This window comes from Apostichopus japonicus, chromosome 2, assembly GCF_037975245.1.
Source record: "Apostichopus japonicus isolate 1M-3 chromosome 2, ASM3797524v1, whole genome shotgun sequence".
NCBI classification, from domain to species: Eukaryota; Metazoa; Echinodermata; class Holothuroidea; order Aspidochirotida; family Stichopodidae; genus Apostichopus; species Apostichopus japonicus.
In genome coordinates, this window is record NC_092562.1 from 12,649,133 (window position 1) to 12,674,674 (window position 25,542).

Genomic DNA, 25,542 nt, shown 5'->3' on the forward strand with positions numbered 1-25,542 from the left:
AGAAAATGTGCATATTGAGGACGTTCGCTTGATAGATGGCTCTACGGAAAACGAAGGTCGCGTAGAGGTTCTGATTCACGGTCAGTGGGGTACCATCTGTCACAACAACTGGGATCATCTCGATGCAAATATTGTTTGCAGACAACTAGGTTACACTGCAGCAAAGAATATTTACTACAATGCCTACTACGGTAGAGGAACTGGTCGTATTTGGTTAAACAATGTTAATTGCGGACGAAGCGGTGAATCTCTCAATGATTGTCCCCATGATGGTTTGGTCAGTCATGATGGATGTTCCCACGCTCAAGATGCTGGTATAGAATGTTATCCTCTAGAACTCACCCCAGACACAGGTAAATAAGTCATGTAAATAGTGGTACGTATCACAGCCGAGAGTATCTCTCTTCGATCATGAGAGACCGGAGGATTTAGGTGTGTGTTGTGATAACATCTCCTTTCATACAACTAGATCGTGACATGGTTTCCCTATAATAGCGTAATTGTATCCGCTAAAAAACAACAGTTCGCAATGAGGTCATCATCCTCACTCTAACATCACTGCTCTCAAACCACACCGTTATCTCTGCTGGTGTACGCAAGCTAACATTTCTTCATTGTGACTGAATAAACTTTTAAAAAACCGTCTTGAAGAACATATAAATGTTGAAAAGTTTCTATACGGAAGAACATTTTGTAAGAAGGATCATTATCTATATGACAGAAGCAATATTTTATTTCTTTTAGAAATTGAAGATATTCGTCTTCGTGGTGGATATTCACGGTCCACCGGTCGAGTAGAGGTCTACGTCAATGGAGAATGGGGCACGGTTTGTTCTGATCGATGGGATATTGAGGACGCCCACGTTGCGTGTCGATGGTTGGGGTGGGATGGAGCTGATTACGCTAAAACTATGGCATTTTTCGGTGAAGGATCAGGTCCCATCTGGGTGGACAACATCCGTTGCCGTGGAGATGAAGACACCCTGAATGAATGTAAGAAAAGGCCGCTTGGAGTTCATAACTGTAGACATGAAAAAGATGCGGGAGTTGAGTGTTCCATGGATGCACCCACACCTTTTGGACCAAGACCAGGTTTGTCTTCTTGTTTTTTATTTTGCATAATCCCAATTGATTTTGTCAAAAGGATCTGCATTCTCCATCTTCCATGTAACGAATTTGCGATCTATAGAGTGTTTTATGTAAATAGCGGAATTTTCTTAAGTTATTGGTATGGCGCTATGACAGTTGCTTCTCAATCGACGTTATTGGTAGCAGTTTATGTACAAAGGACTCAAACCACTTCCTCATGCAGTGACATTTATTACAACGTACTGCACATCGTCTTTTGATAAACTCATTCTTACCTTTTCACCCACATCACGTAATCCCCTAGTTAACTAAATGTGATTACTAATTCACGCGCCATCTGGTCCCTTTTTATAATAGTCAAACTATGTACGTATACTTTTTCCCCTCTGTTAGGTGCCGATTACAGAGACGATTATCGGTGTGGTGGCGGATACCACGCCCCAAACGGAGGACTCGCATATTGTAATAGAGATGGCATTTACCCATGCTGTGCTACACACACTAACTGGTGCGGCAACGACCTTGATCACTGTGGATGTGATACCTGTATTGATTACCGAGATGATTGTAAGAAACTAATTTATTCAAGTTTTATAATAATAATAATAATAATAATAATAATAACCGAACTAATAAACTTTATCGGCCATGCTATACGGATGGTATCTTTATACACAATAACCGCAGCAAAGAGCAGAAATCTACAGTGTTATCACACACATTAAGTAAGAATGAATAGCGATTAACTGTATACCTTTCCGCCATATGAATTGATGATTACAACACCGGAATAATGATAACCAGCGATTACTTGTGTACATCAGTCAGATATTCGTCAATCGTCTAGTCAGCTGTATACGAATGTTGAGTCATGCGAAGAGCCTGCTTATCGCTCTGTATGTTCTTCTTCCCAGCTGTTCACGATATCCGTCTGTCTGGTGGTGGTGACCCTAACGTCGGTCAGGTTCAGGTGTTCATCTTTGGTAGATGGGGTAGTGTCTGCAGTGATTACTGGGATATAAACGATGCTCAGGTTGCCTGTAGACAGCTTGGATACCCCGGTGCAGTGGAGATCAAGAGAGGAGACTATTATGGAGAAGGCTGGGATCCAGTATTGATGGATGATGTGCAGTGCACAGGAGAAGAAGAAACGCTGAGTGATTGCCCTAGAAATCCCCCCGGTCGCCATGACTGCGACTACCGCTACGAATCCGCAAGCGTGATTTGTGCTTTACCACAGGTCGCGACTGACCCAGCAATAGTTCAAAGTAGTACCCCAAATCCTACAGGTAAGGGAGTATAGAACGCAGAATGAAGAAAATAATTGAATAGATTCTCTTTAAAGAGTTGCTGCTTGCTCATCAACTATCTTGACTACTATGGAGCCCATGTCAACATTTCGTCGCCTGCAAAATACTGCGTAGCTTGAAGGTTTCAACCATTAATTTGTTTCTCTTCCCTGCAACCAGTCAGTTGCTTCTGTACTTCTAACGGATAGTTATTCTGGAATAAAAAACAGTCATTACACTTATACAGCAAGCGTCATGACATATATATATATCATAAATAAATAAAGAATAACAAACTAGAAAATTCCACTTCAAGACCGGTTTCGTCCTTTTGGGACTCATGTAGGAAGGTAGGAATCGAACCCCGGGTCTTGTGTCACGAACCGACGTCCGTACCACTCGACCACAGTGAGTCTAATGGTGTGTTAATGTGTATAAATTGTCTTTGTATAACTGTAATTGAGGGCGTATTACCCAAGTGTTATGATTGTACAGAGTGCTACACATTTATTTCTTATTGACGGCTTGGCTTGCCTATAAAGAGTGGTTATTCTGTGTATAATTGTCACTGGTTTTGTGCCCGTATCAACTGTTTAAATTGCAGAATTGTGCAAGATGCCAGTTTTTTCCTTTAAAATATATTTTAAAGCCTTTTTACTTCGCCATCCGTTTTGTAGCTACAAGTTACCGCTCCGATTTCCGATGTGGTGGGACATTTTTAGCCCCGGATGGCGAGGTTGCTAAATGTGACCCGAACAGTACTAACTATTGTTGTTCAAATAATGGCTGGTGCGGATCTGACGTTGACTATTGTGGCTGTAGGGACTGTGTTGATTTCAGAGCTATAGATGGTAAGACATTTTAAAACACGTAATCAAAACACACCGCGTCAACATTAAGCTATTGAGTTGATGTTATTGTAAATAATGTTGTTGCTTTGGAAAAGAAAATTTATCTAAGGAAATCCACCAATGGCTATTAACTTCGTTGTACATAATTATATGCATGACCTACAGTTCAACTCAACCACGAAATTTGAGGAATTTCAATATTGAAAAAGGCTTTTCTTCGAGTTTAAAGTGGAGTACCATTTTATTTTCAAGCTTCAATTGGCGTATAAATATAGTAAAATGATGGGGGAAACATATAATTGCAAAAATCACCTTTACCTTCAAACGGGAACCAAATAAACAAAATCATGGCTGACATATATAAAAAAGTGCATGCGTTAAACTCCATTTTCATGATTTCGGTAAGGATTGAAAAAGTAACGATTTTGACCAAAAATGGGAACAAGTCTTTGATTCTATGAATACAAATTTAGCACAGAATATATACAGTTCTCAAAAACATTTGAGGAAATCTTTTGTGAGCAAAACGCTTTTATCAATCTATTTTGGAAGGAGGTAATTAAAATCTGATTGTAAGTAAATTTTAATTTAACAATGTATATCATTCAGTTTTGGTTTGATAAAGGATAATAAACACCCTATAATTTTTTGTTCAGACTCCACGCTAAATATTACATCTTTTGTAACAAGATGAAAGAGCTATGACCCGATTCCCTCAACATTTTACAGCAAATTTAAGTGTAATTAATGCTAGAGGTTGAAGAGTCCATTTTAAAGAAACAGAACAATAACTTTCGAATAGTATGGTTTAAAGAAACGTTTGGTTTATGGTAAAACAATAGGATTAACCTACACTTTATTTCCGTAAAAATATATTCAGTTTGCAACTTTGCATATTAAAGAAGAATTTACAAAACATTAATTACAGCAATGTCTACGAATTGTGTACCGTTTATAGGTATTATGAATTAATATAGAAGATGGAGTAGACCGCACTTTTCTGTTTATGTCAGGCATAAATATTGTATTATTTCGTTCCTGTTATGAATGGAAGAGTGATTTTTGCAATATATTTTCCGAGTCCTCCATCGTCTTGCTATATTTATACGCCAATGAAGCTTCAAATTCAAAGGAACTCCACTCTAACTTATTCGAGGAGAGGCCATAATTCAGTATTACAAATCCGAATGAGCACCCTGACAGAAATAAGAGACATATATATATATATATATATATATATATATATATATATATATATATATATATATATATATATATATATATATATATATATATATATATATATATATATATATATATATATATATATATATATATATATATATATATATATATATATATATGTATATATATATATATATATATATATATATATATATATATATAACTAGCCTGTGCATATTTCTTTCATTTTTGCCAGCATAACGACCTTTTCGATTTTTTTTTAAAAAATCATGAAAATGAAGTAGATCGCAATTATCTGTATATATCAGGTATAATTTCCCGTTTGAAAAGAAAAGTAATATTGACAATAACTTTTCCTCATCATTTTACTAAATTTACACACCAATGAAGCTTAAAATTCAAAGGAATTCCACTTTAAACTCGAGGATCAGCTATATCATTGAGCTTTAGGAACTCGACAGAAGATTGAGATATTTCAGTTTTCGTCAAAACGTGACAACTTCTATTTTTTGTTTAATATAATTTAAGGATAAATCCTCTTTGGTAAGATGTATTTTTATTTTGTATAGTTTTCAAAACGTTGCTCGATCACAAAACAGCTTCTCGTAGTTGCTCTTCACCCCTACCGCCACTTCCACCCACCCGCTTTGAAGGTTTTTAAATCTGTTAAAATGTATTTCGTTCTGCCATCTTGTTGGGATGACGTTCTCTCTTCTTGCTTAGATATTGCCAGTCGATTAAAATGATATCACATTTTTATTTTGTTCTCGTCGAATAAATTATAGAATCAGCCAATTCTTACAGAGAGGACTTTCGCTGTGGGGAAGGATTCCTAGCACGTAACGGAAAGATGGCGCTTTGTGACGCCAATGGAGATAACCCTTGTTGCTCTGGAGCCCATTGGTGTGGGAATTCCCCTGCTTACTGTGAATGTGAAAGTTGCATCGACTTCAGATTGGGCGGTATGTTAATTTTATATAGGAGGAGGGGAGACAACAGGGAGAGGGTCATAGGTGGAAAGTAAACTGTAATATTCGTAAAAGCTTCACACAAGTTCCTTGAAACATTTATCACATATGATAATACCATCGCCCATGAGTAGGCGTATAGACCGACCAACAACTAGTGCATCACATCAAACCTGTATATGATATGCAATATTCTTACAGGTTCTCTGCATTACACACATTACGACATTTACTTGAGCTTGTCTCATCGACGACGGCGTCTTACACAAATGTAAGCAGTGACGTCACAGCACCCCCCCCCCAACACACACACACACCAACCCTCCCTGGTCCCATATCCTCGACAGAGCAGTATAGGTTTCCCAAGGCACCGTCAAATAAGTGTTAATAGTGTCCATGAATGTCCGATAGTGTAAATCTCTGGTTTTTATATTTCGGGGCTGAATGACCCCAATTTTCACTTTCATCGTTTTTGGCGACCCGGCGGAGAAAGATGTTGTGTCCCCGGGGTAACTCGACCTACAGGGAGGAGGTATCCTAAAATCTGCTTTGACATATTGTTGGTGCTTTGTTGCAAAACGTGGTGTTATATTTTGCACTGTAGAAGTCATACCTTCTTTTTTTTTAAATCCACAAATATCATTAAACAAAATTTTCGAATTGGTTGTCGACCAATTTTTCTTCTCGACCAAACACAAAGAAACTTTGAATGTCAGTGGTATAAAGTTTACTATGGTTGCATCATGTTGTCTAGGATTCACCACCTGAAGAGAAGTTTCATCTGTATCATTTTCTAATGGTACTGCATGCATGTGTTCCTTTCTCCTTTGTTTGGGAGGGGGCGTGGGAGGGTGGCGTGGGGGTAGTCAATTTCGTTCATTATATACAGCAAACGTCATAAATAGAATATGACGTCAGATGATAACAACAATTGTCCTCATAGGTTATTGTTTAAAAGATGCAGGTTAATTAGTTAGCATGGCTGACCTGTATGTATCTTGAATACATTTTTTATTGTTTTACATATATATTTGAATGTATTTTTTAGCCCCTAGCTTCCGAAATGACTTACGTTGTGGTGGGGACAACCTGGCAGCTAATGGAGAGGTTGCTATTTGTGATGGTAAAAGTTCAAACTATTGCTGTTCAGAAAATGGAATGTGTGGTTCTGGACCTGAATTCTGCGACTGTCCTGATTGCATCCAATACCTACCAACCGGTAAGACATATATACAGTATATATATATACAAATATATATATATATACAAATATATATATATATATTCAAATATATATATATATATATATTTATGAGCTAAGTGTAATGTCGACATGGAATCTCCCTGTTACCATCGGACAACTGGTGTGACAATGTCCCATCAATTTTGTTGTACTTGTGAGGGATGTGGAATATCGTCCAGTTGGTAGGTTAAATGGGTTTCTTTGACAACTTTCTGGCCCCAGTGTTATTAGCCATTCTCTACAATGCCGAAGCAGTTTATAACTACCGAAACCAGAAAAGTGAGGTGGTGAGGGGGGGACATGTTTCCCTTTGAGTTATATTGTATTCGCTAAACAACCTCAGTGCTTCATAATATATAAAAACAAAAACAAAGAAAACCAAACTACGAACTCCTTCATCGTCATGTCTACGTGAGAATCAATGCAATGGATTGTCAGCATATAATATTTAGGACCAAGAAATCATAAGATGTCCATTAATCCATCAGGTCTAATGAAGGACTGACTGAAACTTACAATGTGAGTGTGTTAGACTTGTTTTTCAGTCAGTTTGGCTGCATGTTAAAAAGAAGGAAAAAAAAGACATATCCCAAAATAACATTTACCTCATGGCTTGTATTTCTCATTAGCAACAGGACTTTTTAATAATCTTTAACAAAGTTTAGATAAAGGTTTTTCTTTCTCTTCATCCTGCTTAAAAGTGCTCTCAAATATACCACTACAATTCATTCCCTTCATTCTCTTTACAGATTAGGCATCTTCCATACCCCCAGCTGCGACAATTCTATGAATATTCATCTATGTAGATTAGACAGTGCCGCCCTTTTTTTATGGGTGCACAAGCATTAAAAATAGTCCATCTTGCTCAAAGATCTCAACTCTCCAGACGAAATTGGACGTACAAGAAAGAGGTCGTGAGCGAATTTACCAAAGCGCAATTAGATTGAAAAAAAATAAAGAACTATGGATAAAAATTTCATAAATAAATATCACACAGAACATCAGTTTAACTTGTTTTTTGCAGTATTTAGTTCTTGTATTATTAGCATTTATTAGAACCGATGGACTTACCAGTCTATAAAGGCGATTTTCTGGCAACTTTAACGTCCATTGTTTAATCAATATTGCTGGCAATTTAATGCATTGTTAGGTTGTAACCACATCCTAATTGCACTTTGTAAGGGAAATAGAGGATTTCTTTTTTTCTTCAAATTTAGTTACAGCTTGAGAATGGATCTGGCAAAAGCAAAAGTGAAAATGATATCATCATGGCAACCAAGCTGGAGACATTTTTCTGGTTTTCTTTAATAATATTTATATTATTTAATATTTATATAGGAAAATAATCAATTTTAAAGTATATGGAATTATGTAAAAACTGACTCGAAAATGTTTTAAGCAACTTCAGAAGGAACAAAAAAACGGTAAATTTGGCGACAAAGCAAACATTCCAAATGTAAGTTAAGCTTTTCATCTGCAATGATGTCATCACAAACCACCAACTTGATCCACTTCCCCTGGAAGAAAAGATCATTTAAATAGCTGAGCAGTTTACACCAAATTTTAGAGAATCTCCAATTAGGCAAAAAGTTATTGAGATGTCTCCGAATGATGGTGTTAAATATTATTCAGGACTATTTAAGATAACTGTTGCATTGGAATATCCCCTTTAACAATCTGGCATTCTCCATTCTATAAATCATAAAATCTGTTTGTTCATACCATAATCCATAACCATAACCTTAATTGTCCAGCGTTTCACGATCATCGTCAAAACCACTATGAAACTAAAACACACTGCCTAAAGTTGATCGTCAGCAGTTGGTTCTGTCCAAGGAATTTTAACATATATTCTTCTAGTTTTGGGACTTGAATTAAACGAACAACTTCCCAAAGATCAAGCATGGTCCACATCTGCATGGCAAACGAAATATTTTGACGCAGAGATCCACTCCTCTTGCTAATTTTCCATTGCACTAAAGATCTCTCACATTACTCTCATTACGAACATTTAAACTGTGGGACCTGCACGGTATCATATATACCTTTTCTTGAGCCATAAGTGCATACAAAATTAATAGCTAAATCTCAAAGTGTAGAGAGAATACCAAAATAATACTGGGATTAAATTGAGCCTCTGCCAAAAAAGATCGGTCGCCAGTGGGCCCACTGTATACCAGTACTTATACAATCAAATATTTACCAGGACTTATACAATCAATATTTAGTATTGTAACCCTGGGAAACAGTTTGAAGTCTACAAAACATATGCACGATGGTGAATGGGCCTAGATGACCACCTTGATTTTTGATTTTCTCTTAATACAAACCACCAGAACGTCCATTCCAGCTACAGTAGCAACCTCAACAATACTTAATTGCTGATAAATTAATATTTTATTCTTGAAAATAAAAAAAAAGCTGTTTGTTTTATCTGAGACATAAACAGCTCTGGCTACCATGTACATAAACAATGATCTCTGTGGGAACTGCAGTTGCTCCTAGCTATATTCTCTATCATATAAAGTTATGATGGTCTTCGATGCAGATATATCCTTTAAAGCTAAAAACGGTACCGACATCAAAGATGAGATGTCCTTCGGTTTGATCGAGAAATATTACCTTGCAACACCCCCATATCAGAGATTGCAATAAAGATGTATATGGCTTGACATGATTAACTACCAAGAATATGTAAAAGTTGATTGTACACAAATAACAGGAACGCTCGTACGAACGTTACTGTTTATCCAGCCTGCACATTGGATTGTCGTAGATCATCTGTAAGTTGACCTTTGGCCCGATCAGATCTCGAATATTATTGATCCCGTATTTAATCATGGTCGGTCTGTGGGGAAGAAGCGAATGAGAGATGATTGACGAATGAGAATGTTTTAATTACTTTAGCAGAAGAGACAACAGCAAAAATAATTGGACTCATCTCCATATAATATCAGACACAAGGAGACATTCTTCGGAAAACAAGAGATGGAATGGGCAAAGGAACCTATGAGAAACAAACATATTCATTACTACATATGTTAATCCCTGGTAGGGGTAAACCCCTAGCAACTACATTACCTCTCTAGGGATAATCCCCAGGCAATAACGACCACATCCTCTGGTAAACCCATCGGTAGTAACATCTCCGGTCTGAATACACCAGAGTTTCCAATCTCCACCCATTTCTTGAGTCCCTCGTGATAACCGAATATTTCCATGCTTGGTTCAGTGTACGGATTGTAAGCTGGTTTGAAACGTAGCTTTTCCATGCCTGCAGAGTGAGCAAGGAAAGATACTGTCAATGTAAATATGAAGGGGTGGGTAGGGGAGGGCTAGTAGAGGGTGGGTGGAGAGGGTTAGTAGAGGAGGGGTGAGTGAGGGAGGGTTAGTGGAGGAGGGGTGGGTGGAGGAGAGGTGGATGGGTGGGGGAGGGTTAGTAGAGGAGGGGTGGTTGGGAGAGGGTTAGTGGACAAGGGGTGGGTGGGGAAGGTTAGTGGAGGGGTGGGTGGGGAGGGTTAGTGGAGGAGGGGTGGGTAGAGGAAGAAGGGTGGGTGGAGGAGGGTTAGTAGAGGAGGGGTGCTTGGGAGAGGGTTAGTGGACGAGGGGTGGGTGGGGAATGTTAGTGGAGGATGGGTGAGTGGGGGAGGGTTAGTGGGGGAGGGTTAGTGGAGGAAGGGATTTGTTACATCCAAATTGCTAGCCCTTTCAATATATATAAATAACTATAATGAACAGGAGAGGTAAAAACACAATTTATCTTTGTCATGATAGAGATTTTTGTAATGAATCCATTCACCAAAATGCTTAACAGAATCATATGGTTTAAAGAAAGAAACTGTTAGTTTGGATAACATATGGTCAAGTCTAACTTCAAAACAACCTAAGGTGGTGGAAACTTTTATCTTCCTTTCAAGTTGCTGATTCTTATTTTGAACAGCGCAAGTACGGGGACATTTATACATATAATATTAAAAATAAAATTCCATCCAAATTGGCAAGCACCACTTCTGCCACAGATAAGACAAAATACAAAAAAAGCCAGAGAAAAGGAAAAAACGAAAGTGAAGTATCCATTACTTAAATCTCATTTACAGATTTCCAACATGAAGCAACCATTAGGTGTAAAATATGTTTTTCAAACTAAAAAACAAAAACATACAGGAGAAAACTTTGATACCGTGCCTGTACTCAGAATACACTAGTACAGCATGCATTTTAAGCTTAGAACAATTTAAAAAGCTTTACACAATTTCACATAGCACTAAGGACACATTAACTCACTACATCGCAAATACTACTTAAAATGTTTGCATTACATGTATCAAATTTACAAACAAAAAGGGGGGAATTATCTGAATCAATTAAAAAAAAAAAGGTTTTTAAATAATCATGATCATTTTTTTTAAAGGATATATTCCAGTGGCACACAATGTGACAATTTTGACGGAAGGAGGAAAATATTTCACACTGTCTGTATAAAACTAACTCAAGAATATGGTCGATTGATTGTTCCCTATTTTGGCTGGCTGAACCCTGGATTCTCTCCCAAGATTCTTTCCGAGAGTGGGTCACAGCTGCAGCTCTGTGATGCCATAACAGGAATCGTTTATCAAAAGCTTAACTTTCCTGTCATCTTCGTCTTGCATTTATGATCAAAGCCTGATAAAACATTTCCAATTATGTTTGATTAGCTGTAAAAAGTTTCTCTGCATTTTGGAATTTCATCAATTTTTGTTTTTGTTTTTTAGTAGAAATAATATTTTCCTATGTGAATAAGTGAGCTAATTGTTACAAAGACAAAACAAAACAATATTTAGCCAAATTGCCGTGATGACATCATTCTCTCTCCTGTTGCTGGGAAATTTTCACAAAATACAACTTAATTTGAAAGCTTCGTACTTATGCCGGACGGATACTATGAGGATGTGGAGTTGACCTAAAGATGTATGTATGTGTTTTAAGTCTTCCTGCATGCCTCATTAGCTTATCAAAGCCGCAAGCTGACAGAAGTCAGACAGAGCAAGCAGGATCAAGATCAAGCAGGGAACTTTTCAAAAATAATTTTATCAAGCAATCAACTTCAGCCACCGAAATCGCCCTTTTGAAGGTACTCACCCAGTTTCTTGAAGAAAGCATGTATGACACCAATCAAATCAGCCAGTGTTAAATTGTAATCTGCAACTACTCCCTCTATCTGATGGAATTCAGCTAAATGAGTGGCATCCAGTGTCTCGTTACGGAAGACCCGGTCGATGGAGAAGTACTTGACTGGCCTGAACTCCGGCTGGGCATAACAGAGAGAATGGCATGTCAAACGTGTAACATCATAACAGTCACAACATGATGATACTTCACTGGAAGGGTGTGAAGACTCAGGCAAAAAGAAACGTCTTATGCCGGTAATCTGACCTAGTTTCGAATGAGGTGTAACAGAAGTGTTAAACACGACCATCGATCCCAGAAAATACACACACAGCTTGCTACAGTCGGTAATAAGACACTAGTGTACAGTCAGTACATACAGCTGCGGTCAATACTGCAGCACAGTACACAAATGATACAGCAATGGACATCTCAGGTCCAGCTAAAGATAGCAAGGTATCACATTTCATTACTGTTCTGTCTGCATTGTGTAGCTATATGAACAAAACGACAATTGCAAGCAACAGAAAGTTAAACTTTTTCAGATGGCTGCACAAGGTTTGGGGCGAGTCTTCAATGCCTTTAACTTCCAATAATGAATTTATGTCATTTCTTTTAGTGATTTCAAAACGAAGAAACACTCACTTGTACAAACATTGTAGTTCTCAATTAACCAACAACACCTGCACACACACACGCACTCTTATCTCTTGTGGTAGTCCTTTTCAACAATGCTATATCCACTCTCAAATAATCTCTTGGGCTGGTCTCGTCAACATCACACACGATACATCTATTATTTTTTAACATTTACTTTCACAACTTTTCACACCCAGTTCACTTTTCTGTCTCTCACTAACCTGTTGTGACAAGATGGTTAGATATTTTTATTCTCATCTCTGGATTACCACTTGTCAAATTTTGCTCACTGTTCTTTTGCTTTTCCTTTGTGAAAGTTTGGGTTGACATTCTTGCACCTTCTGTTTACTCACCCCTTTCTGTTACTCACACCTTCTGTTACTCACCCCTTCTGTTACTCACCCCTTCTCTTGGTTTGCTCCACCAATTACCCACTAGTGGGCATTACTTGTTCAACACACCAACACCCCATGCTTGCTTAGATTGTGTGCTAGTTTGATCAACTTACTACACACTTGCTCATTTACCACTTTCTCTTCGCTTGTTTAAAAAAAACCTCCAACTTCATTTCCCATTTAAATATGCTGGTTGAATCAACATTTCTCAGTCCAATCTTGCTTAGGTTGTGCGCTAGTTTGATCAACTTCTCACACACTTGCCCACTTATCCCTTCTGTTTGCTTGTTGAGAAAAGCATGCACCGATCTAACCCACTTGTGCTGGCTGGTTAAACATTCCTACACCCACACTCACTCACTTTTATATATCCTAGAGTTTTTAACAGTGTTCTTACCAGCAATATTGCTTACCTCCTGTGCTAGTTTATAGAGCATCCTCGCACTCACAGCAGTTAACAGTGTTCTTACCAGCAATATTGCTTACCTCTTGTGCTAGTTTATAGAGCATCATCGCACTTACAGCAGTTAACAGTGTTCTTACCAGCAATATTGCTTACCTCTTGTGCTAGTTTATAGAGCATCCTCGCACTAACAGTAGGTAGCAGTGTTCTTACCAGCAATATTGCCTACCTCTTGTGCTAGTTTATAGAGCATCCTCGCAAACACTAGATAACAGTGTTCTTACCAGCAATATTGCTTACCTCTTGTGCTAGTTTATAGAGCATCCTCGCACCCACAGCAATTAACAGTGTTCTTAATACCAGCAATATTGCTTACCTCTTGTGCTAGTTGAAAGAGCATCCTTACACTCACAGCAGTTATCAGTGTTCTTACCAGCAATATTGCTTACCTCTTGTGATAGTTTATAGAGCATCCTCGCACTCACAGGAGTTAACAGTGTTCTTACCAGCAATATTGCTTACCTCTCGTGCTAGTTTATAGAGCATCCTCGCGCTGACAACAGTTAACAGTGTTTTTACCAGCAATATTGCTTACCTTTTGTGCTAGTTTATAGAGCATCCTCGCACTAACACTAGGTAACAGTGTTCTTACCAGCAATATTGCTTACCTCTTGTGCTAGTTTATAGAGCATCCTCGCACCCACAGCAATTAACAGTGTTCTTAATACCAGCAATATTGCTACCCTCTTGTGCTAGTTTAAAGAGCATCCTTACACTCACAGCAGTTAACAGTGTTCTTACCAGCAATATTGCTTACCTCTCGTGATAGTTTATAGAGCATCCTCGCGCTAACAGTAGGTAGCAGTGTTCTTACCAGCAATATTGCTTACCTCTTGTGCTAGTTTATAGAGCATCCTTGCATTCACAGTAGTTAACAGTGTTCTTACCAGCAATATTGCCTACCTCTCGTGCTAGTTTATAGAGCATCCTCGCACCCACAGCAATTAACGTGTTCTTAATACCAGCAATATTGCTTACCTCTTGTGCTAGTTTATAGAGCATCCTGGCGCTGACAGCAGTTGTGTGGGTTCTCAGGATATTTTTCTTAGCTTCCTCAATGGTCCAGTCATATTTGTATCTACAGATGAAATAGACAAAAAGCAGAGTGATTTTTTATCCTTGAAAGGTGGAGGAGAAGGCAATTAAAATTGCAAGTTTGAAGGAAAACTTAATATTTGATTTTAAAACCAATCATTCTAACAATAAATCATTCTTAATTGGCTTTGGTTTTTTTTAAATTTGTAAAACTAACACACTTGATTGGCTCCTTATTTTGAACAGGAGCTATCCATCATGCCAACCCTGGGAAAGATCTCATGAAACAAGAAGAACAAAAGACACTCACCCCTGTGACCCATAGCCACCCTCTGAATGAACCTTCTTCACCCTCTCCAGGTACTCCATAGGAAATTCATGGGCATTAGCTGGATCTGTTAGAAATGAAAAAACAAATTCAGAGATTTAATATCATATCAGAAGGGATTTAACCACTCCCCTCACTGCAGTAGCTTGTGCTAAGGGGGGGGGGGGGGGGGGGGAAGGGGTAAATACAAATCTTGACCTAAGGTCGAACAAGCATCAGTGTATGAAACTTATAGTTCACAGCCTGGAGATTCAAAATGTATGCGAGTATTCAGGATGTTGCTCCAAAGAGCCAATCACAGCTGACAGAGAGATCTTTCCCATGCGAGAGCCACCTTCACAAAGCGAGCCGTCTTGTAAAGTACAACCTTTTTGTCTAATAATGCCAGTAAAGAAATATAAATATTATGGATTTCCACTTTCAATTGATGGTCTGTCCACAAAAATTGACATATTATATTTTCTCGAAAATGTCAAAGTGCAAAAGACTTTTCTTATCTATCAATCTTCATGTCTGTGGTTACCTGATAATTAACCTGTTGGATATTTTGTCACAAGCAGACAGTTACTGCCAAGTATGGCATCCAAATCTCTTGAACCTTGATGTGATAATTACAATCAAACCCTCTGCCTCCTTATACCTGATGGCAACAACTGCTTGTACCGCAATGGAAATTCTGTGCATATGAAATGCTGCGCCACAAGAATATATTCAGATGAAAGAACAGTTCCACTAACTTGGCCACTACTTTCCTTTCAGCTCCACACGTGAAATACCTTCAAACACACTCAAACACCTAACACCCTCAAACACCAAACACTTTAAAAAACCAAACACCTTCACCCACGTTCAAACATGTTCAAATACATTCAAACACCTTCAAACAACTTCAAACACCTTCAAACACCAAACCCCTTCAAACACATACTGTATAGGAGACCCAGGACTCCCAGGATGGTATGTTTCAGTTTTAGTGAGACAAACTTGTCTATATACATATAGTGACTGACCGGATCAACATGTATTTCACTGACCTGATATAAAGAAGGTATCATGGCTGTCCCTGGCAGGGTGCTGCTGGGGCTGGAAGAGGGCATCAAAGTTCCAGAAAGAACTCTCAATGAAGTTATTGGTGGGCATCTCAGAGAAACTAAACAGGGACGAGGGAATCAAGAGAGCATTATAAATCAAATTAATCAACTGATGACATTTATTGAAAACAGCTTTTGTCACTCATTTTTGGTCAATTTATTGATAACAGCATGTACTAGATAATGCAGAGTATTAGCTGAATTGGGAACAGTTTCATTTCAAATAATGCTTCACTTTACAGATTTAGATAGGACACATAATTAATTGTTCATAATTTATAATAATTTATTAATTTATATAGCGCTTTACAGCAAAAGAATGATCTCAAAGCAGCTTCACAGAAATGCATAAAATAATACAACTTAAAACTTAACAAAAATTTAAACGATCTGCAAATTAGTCTGATTGACGACACATTTGACCGTGAAATGATTCTTAACTCACTAATTACAGGATGTCTATCATCACAGAATTAATCTGGATATGTTGGTAACCATATAGAAACACTGCCATCTATCCAGGTTGTGTTTCTATTACCTGACGTTTTGCAGACTGACTCCTTTAAAGCTGATCAAAGGCTCATCAATGAAAGTGGCTGGATGGCTTAGTTTACCAAACAGACCATTGGCCACTTCCTCCAATTTGATGCAACACAATTTTAACTCAATAGGAAAAGTTTATAAGAAACATATATGCTCGAAAAGTAATGTTCCATGTTACAAAATTTTACACATGTCACCGACATGGGCATGCAGTACATATGATGAAGTTCAACTAAACAAGGGAGCCTTGGTAACGATTTGTTAGAATTGATAAAACCTTGGATTTAGATTAAGAACTAAGCCTGCACTGAGGAGTTGATGACATCACCGATGAAGGAACATTCCGGAGATTCAGTATATACTTTTAAGAGTCATATACATTGAATGCCAGAATAGCTATAAACACACTATCAGGATGAAAAATTTTCTATTTTTGCTTGGACTACTGAAAGACATATCAAGACTAAAGTCATCTTGTAATGTGCACTTGGTGAGTGGAGGGGAAGGAATGAAAAAACAGCAAAGAATTCCTGAAGCTGGAATTTTCTGCTTGAAGACTGGCCTTTGTTTATAACAAAACATACTGTTATGGTCCACTTTCACTTTGAAATGTAAAGTCTCCATTTTTACTCACCCCATTTCCAAGAAAATCTGCCTGTACTCTGCCCTCACTTTCAGAAGTGGATGTAAATGCCCAGAAGGAGGCATCACTCCGAGGGCATCAAAGTTATAAGATTTAAACTTCTTCTCCTTCCAAGATCCACTGCAAAGACCAATAACCAATTGATGTTTAAGCCATTCACAGTGAAGGTTTTAGCAAAGTATCTTAAACCAGTGCCTTTCAAAGTTGGTCAAACTCAAGTTTTTAGGAAATTGTTAACATTGTTTAAAAAAAAAAAAATACTAAGCCAGATAGTCTCCAAAGGCTTCTCTGGGCTGTTCTGGGAAACAGGAGTTAAGGCCAAGGTCCAATACATCATAATACAGTATATATATATATATATATATATATATATATATATATATATATATATATATATATATATATATGCAATTCACATCAATGGTGTCACAAGTCTACCATAGTAATACACTAAAGTTTAGAAGAGCAAAAATGCATGCCAGCTTTCGTCCATATTGCAAATAGTCAAAATCCATGGATGAATATTTGTTTTTACAATTTTTAAATTTCCCCTAGCTTAGGGTAGGCATTCACTAAAATACAGAAACCCTTCGTTATGCCCACTGTGGATTGTACAGAATCATTTTCACATGCAGTGGAAGTAAAAACTGTGATGACTTCCTGTTCGGTAACTAACTAGGATTTCCTCAGCCTGGTATTTGGTAAAGAACAAGCTACCAATTCTGGCATACAGTTTAGCATGCTTAGTTAGTATCTATTGATGAATGCTGCCATCTATTTATTGGGTTGCAGGCTAAACCTGAGCCCAACCTTTCCTTCTGTACTCAAACCATCTCGCTGTGTGATTGGTTCATTTCCGGGGTTGGAGTCTTCAAACTGCTCATACTCAAGTTAAAGTCTTAAATTATTTACTAAACTGAACAGCACTGTAAGTCTTTCATTCATAGCTTCCACAACATATCAGGAGACTGGTGAGAAGTTGGAATTGTTTAGTTTACTATCACAAGCTCAGTGGGGAAAGTGATACCAACCTAACATTAATATAAGTGCAAGAACACACTACTAGCTAGAAATTGGTTCATAGTAGCATCCTCTCCTTTGGAGGACAAGATCCAGATGAAATTCACCAACTTTGCTGAGATGTCTTCGGCAACGGCCTAATTATATTTCACTTTTATTTATTCTGAATGTACATACAATTATTAAACATCAGAAGGAAAATGCCCTCCTTCCTTGGAGATTTCCACATCAATATTTTACATACACATAAATATATATATTATAAACATCAATATTTTACATCCAGCTTATAACATCTTGTTTCAGTCTCTTTCCTGTTATAATTTAGACAGTCCTGTCAAATTTCCTTAAAAATTCTATTGTAATCTACAAATTACTGTACCTCCCTTCATAAACATACTGTCTTCTACAGTATGGTATGAGGAAAACTCCTAGAAATTACTTGGTTTTTAGTACTGTACATAAAACACATACAGCACAAGAGTAGTTTGCAAGCTAATAATCCTGGCTGAAGTTAATACTGGCTATCTCTCTATTTTGGGATACCATGTTTACCAGCTTTGTGTTAATAAAGCTTTACAGAGTGTGACCTTTGATGACCCCAAATGACACTTGACCTTGACCAAAACAATAAGGTTCTTGTACGCCGCAATATAAGGTAGCCACAAGCAAAATATGAGAGCCAATCAAGTATCCTATTTGGAGATATTGTGTTTAGAAGTATTTCAAGTTTTGACCCCTTGTGACCTTAAATGAACTCTGACCTACACCCAAAACTTTACACTACATAAGTCAATAATACCAGGCATATATGACCTCCTTTGATGCTCAGGTTCTGAAGTTACAGCATTTTGAGATTTTCACATTTTGCCCTCTGCTGACCCCAAATGACCTTTGATCTCCACCCGAAACAGTAAGGTTCCTTTATTTATTATTGGAAAGCCGCCTGCAAATATGAGTGTCAAGAAAATTCCTATCTATCAAATTGTGTTTACAAGGATTTTAAGGTTTGACCTCTTGGGACCTTAAATGAACTCTGACCTACACCAAAAAAATTTACACTACATAAGGCAAATATACAATGACCTCCTTTGATGCTAAGGTTCTGAAGATTTTCACATTTACAAGGATTTGAAGGTTTGACCCCTTGGGACCTTAAGTGAACTCTGACCTACACCTTATTGTGTACAAAACATTACACTACTGTATATAAGGCTATCCTAGCATGCATATATGAAGGGTTCTTGTACATATTATGGGGAAGCCATATGCCATATGAAAACTGCAGAGGTTACCTATCTTGAGATATCGTGTTTACAAGCTAGGACATATTACACACACACACAGACATGTGCCAACTTGACTGCAAAGGTTCCTTTCACATTGTAGACTTCCTTTCACATTGTATTTTTGTTGTGATAAAACAAATAAATAAACAAACAAAGGTTACTTGCCTGCCTATGGAAAGCTTACCAAATGGACAGAAATATGGTATTCATATTAAACAAAGTCTTAAAAAGGAGATATATTAATAATTAACAGCCACATTCCCTAGAATTGCCACAAACCACCCCCCCCCCTTCTACCGACTCCCTTAAATTTATTAATATTAATATTGACATAAATTTCAGAATCAACATTTACGTTCCCTTGCTTCAGCTCATTAATATACTATATTGACATGAATTTGATCTTGTCTGCCACATCTGAAATTACAAGATGTCTTCCTACTACATAAGATACTTGAGACATGAAATATTTACCTGACAAGCATTTCTGGTGTCAAGTCTGTCTCCAGTTTTGTTACTTTCGTACTGAATTCTGTCCCTTGGGTGATGAAGAAAGTATTTACGGTTCTGAAAAACATGAGGAATAAAAGCAACTAAATTAATACCTAACCATGGAACATCAACCAGCCACATCTTGCATAGTATTTTATATGTACAGTGAACATCATGCAATCACTCTCTACGTTTCAACCAGGAAACATATCATGCGGGGTGTAGTCATTGCTTATCATACTTTACGTTTTGATTTGGCCATGAGGATACTTTCGTCAATTCTACATTAAAGACTAGAGCACGCCGTGGCAATTAAAACTGCATCACTGTGATGATGTGGTCGCCCGTTACATAAACAAGAGATGATTTACGACGATAGGGATGGCTGAATCGGTCTGTCCTTATAACCCACCACAAAACTGGGTTATTTAAACTTGTGCCTAGAGAGCTCTACAAGTTAGTGTAGTAGGAGGGAGGGAAAAGGGAATGGGGGATGGGGAGGGAAGCAAAGAAGCAATGAGCTAGGATGGGGATAGGAGGTGGATTTGGGGGATGGGGTAGGGAGATGGGGTATGGCGAGGGAAGCAAAGAAGCAATGAGCGAGGTTGGGGATAGGACGTGGATTTAGGGGATGGGGTAGGGAGATGGGGTATGGGGATGGAAGGAAAAGAAGCAATGAGTCATAACTCCATCCACCATATCTTAAAGACAAGTCAAAATCACAAGTTTGGAAGTTCCTCCCTGTTGAGATCAAACAGTGACTTTAGTCATTGACTCTACTCTGAATAAGATATTTTACCAGTAGTGACTCAAGGCGACCTGAAAATGAAGCAACTCAGTGCAACTCTGATTGAGGGTGGTTTGTGGGTGTTGGTGAGGGCTCTGTTATTGTCACTGTGCTTGCTGCATATATCTCACAGTTAGTCTATGCCATTACAACTTTCCCAATCAAATGGCATTGCTTATGAAACTGTAACTCATAGGGATGATTATACAGAACTGTAGTGCAAACACAATTTGGCCAAATAGATCTCAAATGTATTAAGTAATTTGAGAAGACATACATGTACTTGATATGACACATTGTGTGCAACATCTGTAAATACAAGGAAATATTTCTTCCTTCTGTATACAGTACAGGCTGCTATTTCAAGTAGTGTTAAATGGTGATATTAAGTCATAGGACCTAAGTTGACCAGTTTGGTTTTTAAAACAGGGCATGCATTACAGGAGTTTATTTAACGATGAAAAGTGCTTACTTAAACTTTATGACAACTATGAGCTACTGTATGACCTTTGACCTGTACTTACACCTCATGAATGAGCTTCCTTTTCTTGAGATCATTCCTTTGTTTATCTGTAAGGCCATCGATATCTCCTCTTTGAACTTGTTCAAGCTGTTGTTTAACATTATCTTCAATAGTATCCACCTGAAAGAGTAAATAATTTTATCAATAACATCAATAATCAATAATAACAGTGATGGTAAGATATAGTTATAACTTATAATATGAAACAATATGTATTACAGATACAGTACCTGCTGATGGTTAAAACTTAAAACAACGTAAGTAATAGATCAATAGTGAAACTGTTTACTTCATACTCCCAGACCCCTCCCACCACTCTACCATCCCTCCCCCACCACTGTACCCACCCCCCAATGGTCTTTGATAGGGTACTATAGAATGAGGTCTTAACACAGAGGAACATGGCACAATGGAGGCAAATGATGGGGAGAAGTGCATATTTAAAGCGATGCCACAACATTCCCACAATATCTGAATAAACTGGGTTATAGTTTTGGTCACACAGTTTTGTAGGGGAGGAGTACTGTAATAACAATTTTGAGTACAGCTAATGTGCTTACAAACCCTACGAGAAAATCAGTAACCATTGCCAGAATTATTAAGGAAATTTGTCTGTGATTATGTTGGCATGTAATACATATCTTCACACATTCACCGTATGGTGGCTTGTTATTTCAAGTATTCAAATCACTTCAAATCAAATCTTTCTTTCTTTAAAAGGAAATCTAACCAATCAAGCTTGCAGTCTGCTCTGTTATTGGAAGTTAGGGAAGAAAACCACAAAATACAATTTACCCAAATGAACGAAGAAATGGTAACAAAACTGACAAACCTTCCTTAGAACCTTTGGTCCTCCTTCAACCTTCTTATCCACTTCCAGCCACCCAGCTGACATAGCTTTACTGAAGCCAACCTTGGCATTGGGTATAGCTTTCTGTGAAGAGAGAACACTATTAAATCCAGAGCAATTTAAAGCCACAAAAACAAAATATAGTTCATCAGTGACAGTCTGTACTGTAGGCATAGAGTATGTAACTGTATCTAGTTTTCATGAAGCTGTCTGTGTTTGTGAAATAATGCAATGCAACATTTATTATTTTCTTAACCACTCTAACAGACCTGTAATCATTAAGCCTTCCCATTTTTACCAGTTTCAAAATTTCCAAAACTATCATTTTTCTTTTTACAAAACATAAAATAATATTTCAATAAAATTGTTTGGTGACAAAAATCAGACAAACTAAATATTTTCCTTATGTCCCACGGATGTTAGTAACTCTACTGCAGTGAGTCTGGTTTGAACCAGAATATGAATAAGAAAACTTGAGCTACACATTGATACAGCTATTTTAAAGGTTCGCCCCAAATCGTGTGTGGCCATTTGAAAAAGTTAACTTTCTGTTGCTTGAAAGTGACATTTTCTTCCTGTAGCTACAAAATGCAGACAGTAATGAAACCTAATACCTTAATTGTTATTTTTAACTGGATCTGAGATGTCCATCGCTGTATCGTTTGTATACTGTGCTGTGGGTATTGACCGCAGCAGTATATACTGACTGTACACTAGTGTCTAATTCCCGACAGTAGCAAGCTGTGTGTGTATTTTCTGGGATCGATGGTGGTGTCTAATACTGTTATAACTCATTCGAAACTAGGTCAGATTACCGGCATTAGACATTTCTTTTTGTGCGAGTCTTCACTCCCTTTTAATAAATTGTTTGGTGACAAAAATCTGACAAACTAAATATTTTCCTTATGTCCCACGGATGTTAGTAACTCTACTGCAGTGAGTCTGGTTTGAACCAGAATATGAATAAGAAAACTTGAGCTACACATTGATACAGCTATTTTAAAGGTTCGCCCCAAATCGTGTGTGGCCATTTGAAAAAGTTAACTTTCTGTTGCTTGAAAGTGACATTTTCTTCCTGTAGCTACAAAATGCAGACAGTAATGAAACCTAATACCTTAATTGTTATTTTTAACTGGATCTGAGATGTTCATCGCTGTATCGTTTGTATACTGTGCTGTGGGTATTGACCGCAGCAGTATATACTGACTGTACACTAGTGTCTAATTCCCGACAGTAGCAAGCTGTGTGTGTATTTTCTGGGATCGATGGTGGTGTCTAATACTGTTATAACTCATTCGAAACTAGGTCAGATTACCGGCATTAGACATTTCTTTTTGTGCGAGTCTTCACACCCTTTTAATAAATTGTTTGGTGACAAAAATCTGACAAACTAAATATTTTCCATATATATGTCCCACGAATGTTAGTTACTCTACCGCAGTGAGTCTGGTTTGAACTAGAATATGAATAAGAAAACTTGAGTTACACATTGATACAGCTATTTCAAGACTTGATATGCTTATAAATATATATATATTAAGTGTATGTAGCTTGTGCTGTATCAGGACTATAATATTCAAAGATTTAAGTCTCTATGCCTTCATTTGCTTACCATCAATTCAGCCTGCAGGATTCCTCCACTCTCTGGGACCAAGCTGTAGATCCTTGCTTCATGACTGCCAATCGTTACTACTTCAAGACCTTCTTTTGTGACTTCCCAGTGTTTTGATGTTCTTTGCTCCGCATTGATGAGCTAATAAAAGGTGGCAAAATTGAAAATTTACCGCTTGTTAACTGTTAAAATTTAGAGGATGGGGGCTGTGACTGATTGTCAAAAGTTAATACAAATATCAATAGTTACCACATACAGTACATGAAGACACTTCTGACGTGTGAAAAAAATACTACACTTTTAAATTAAACTCCTGATGCTTACTTTCTCCAAGTAAGGAATAGGAAATTTTAAAGTGAAATTAAATTCCATTTGTTCAAACAGTACAAACAGAGTAACTGCAGATTATGCCACAAAAGTAAAGCTCTATGCCATAAAGGTCACTGCAGTCACTCCATGGCACATACATTTTGAGAATGACACCTCAAGTGCTGTGAAAACAGGAACAGAATCACAAGGACTGACATGGCCTTTTTTTAGTGGGGGGGGGGGGAGGAGAGAAGGATTGTTTATTTTTGGTTTGTCATAAATATTAAGCTATTGTAGGACTAAGTTAGTCCAAACAGTTAATAACTGGGTGAACCCATGTTGCCACAGTAGGTGAATGCAAAATATGGCTTTGAAAGTGAATGATGCAATCTCTGGAATAGGGCTGGGATAGGTGGTATCATTTTGATGTGCACCTTTGCTATAATACAAAAAATAATGCTTATAATATGACAAAGTTATGATTGGATGCAGTAGGTTATTAATAACGTGCTGATATTTAGAAAACATTTGAATCCCCCACGTACATCCTACCACATGGCAGCAAGTTTTTACTGGTGGAACCCTTGTAACCACAGTAGCTTTACATAACAATTAACATATGGTTTGGAAAGCAAATGATGCAATATCATGCCTCATGAGAATAGGCCTATCCTAGCTAGTATTATTGGCTCTTCCAAATTTTTTCGATGCTTTAATACCAAAAACAAAAGTTATAATATGACGATTTTTTGTATGGATAAAGTAGGTTAATAAATATGAGCTGGGCTTTTAAAAATATTGGAAGCCCCCACGTACTGTACAACCTACCAAGTACCGTAGCGGAACTGGACCAACGATAGCTAACATGCAGTTACGCTTTGACACTTGTTAAATTAGGCAGGGCAAAGTTGTCTTAATGACACGTAACTTACGTTTCCTAAAGCCTGTAAACTTTTCACCGCTCCAACAATGTTTTGATGTTGACATCCACAAGTTCGAGCTACTTCATCTGTCCCTATCCCATTTTTGTCCTTGACCAAGAGAAGAATTTGTTCAGGTAAATCGGCCATCTTCGTATACTCAGTTTTACTTATTGTGGGATAAGCCCAAAGAATTAAAATGGATATGCCACATGTATTTATTCCTGGCATGAGGTAAATACGGAAGCGTAGAAGAGACATGGTGATGAAAGAGAAACAAACTCGTCAAAATGACAAAATTCATAAAAATGACGTTTTGCCGAGTATAACAACTCGTCAAAACTACAAAATTATTAATTTGCCGAGGTGCAACAAGTCGTCAAAATGACAAAATTCTGAAAATTGACGTTTTGCCGGGATACAACAAGTCGTCAAAATGACAAAAATCTGCCAATTTTAACGTTTTCACGATACAACAATTCGTCAAAATGACAAAAATTTGAAAATTGACTCATTTAATTATTGTATCTCACTCGAGATCCAGCCTTTCTCTAAATGCAGCATAGTTGTTTAACAGTTTTCCCGTTATTCCTATATATATATATATATATATATATATATATATATATATATATATATATATATATATATATATTGGATGTATTTACTTTATTGTTGGATAAATCACCAAAGCCTGGGCACGAAAACCAAAACAAACTAAACAAAGCCGATGCAAATTGAGATGAAAGTTCCTCAATACACTTACACATGACACGAGCTTGTTGTTATGCGAACAAGCGGTTACATCATAA

At 37.4% G+C, this 25,542-nt stretch overlaps 2 protein-coding genes across 13 annotated transcripts in view; one reads left to right on the forward strand and one right to left on the reverse strand.

The window, feature by feature from the left end:
• The window catches only part of LOC139978364 (scavenger receptor cysteine-rich domain-containing protein DMBT1-like), a 62,233-nt gene extending 54,583 nt beyond the window's left edge, over positions 1-7,650 (forward strand). For 11 of the 12 annotated variants that reach the window (XM_071988541.1, XM_071988513.1, XM_071988562.1 and 8 more), the window contains 8 exons: positions 3-353; positions 745-1,092; positions 1,483-1,656; positions 2,004-2,378; positions 3,056-3,229; positions 5,221-5,397; positions 6,452-6,622; positions 7,396-7,650. In XM_071988541.1, the coding sequence (XP_071844642.1) occupies positions 3-353; positions 745-1,092; positions 1,483-1,656; positions 2,004-2,378; positions 3,056-3,229; positions 5,221-5,397; positions 6,452-6,622; positions 7,396-7,400 (1,775 nt within the window). In that variant the 3' untranslated portion in view covers positions 7,401-7,650. The remainder of the gene's footprint in view (positions 1-2; positions 354-744; positions 1,093-1,482; positions 1,657-2,003; positions 2,379-3,055; positions 3,230-5,220; positions 5,398-6,451; positions 6,623-7,395) is intronic. The other variant, XM_071988599.1, reaches the window with a different exon arrangement.
• Positions 7,242-24,924, reverse strand: LOC139978443 (phenylalanine--tRNA ligase alpha subunit-like). Its single transcript, XM_071988679.1, has 12 exons — positions 24,743-24,924; positions 23,502-23,642; positions 21,872-21,973; positions 21,041-21,159; positions 19,712-19,804; positions 16,920-17,048; positions 15,686-15,801; positions 14,634-14,718; positions 14,267-14,366; positions 11,765-11,933; positions 9,728-9,920; positions 7,242-9,494 (listed from the first exon to the last, which is right to left on the reverse strand). Exons 1-12 carry the CDS (start codon positions 24,878-24,880, stop codon positions 9,386-9,388), a joined length of 1,494 nt encoding a protein of 497 aa, XP_071844780.1. The 5' UTR covers positions 24,881-24,924; the 3' UTR covers positions 7,242-9,385.
• Positions 24,925-25,542: the final 618 nt, after the last annotated feature.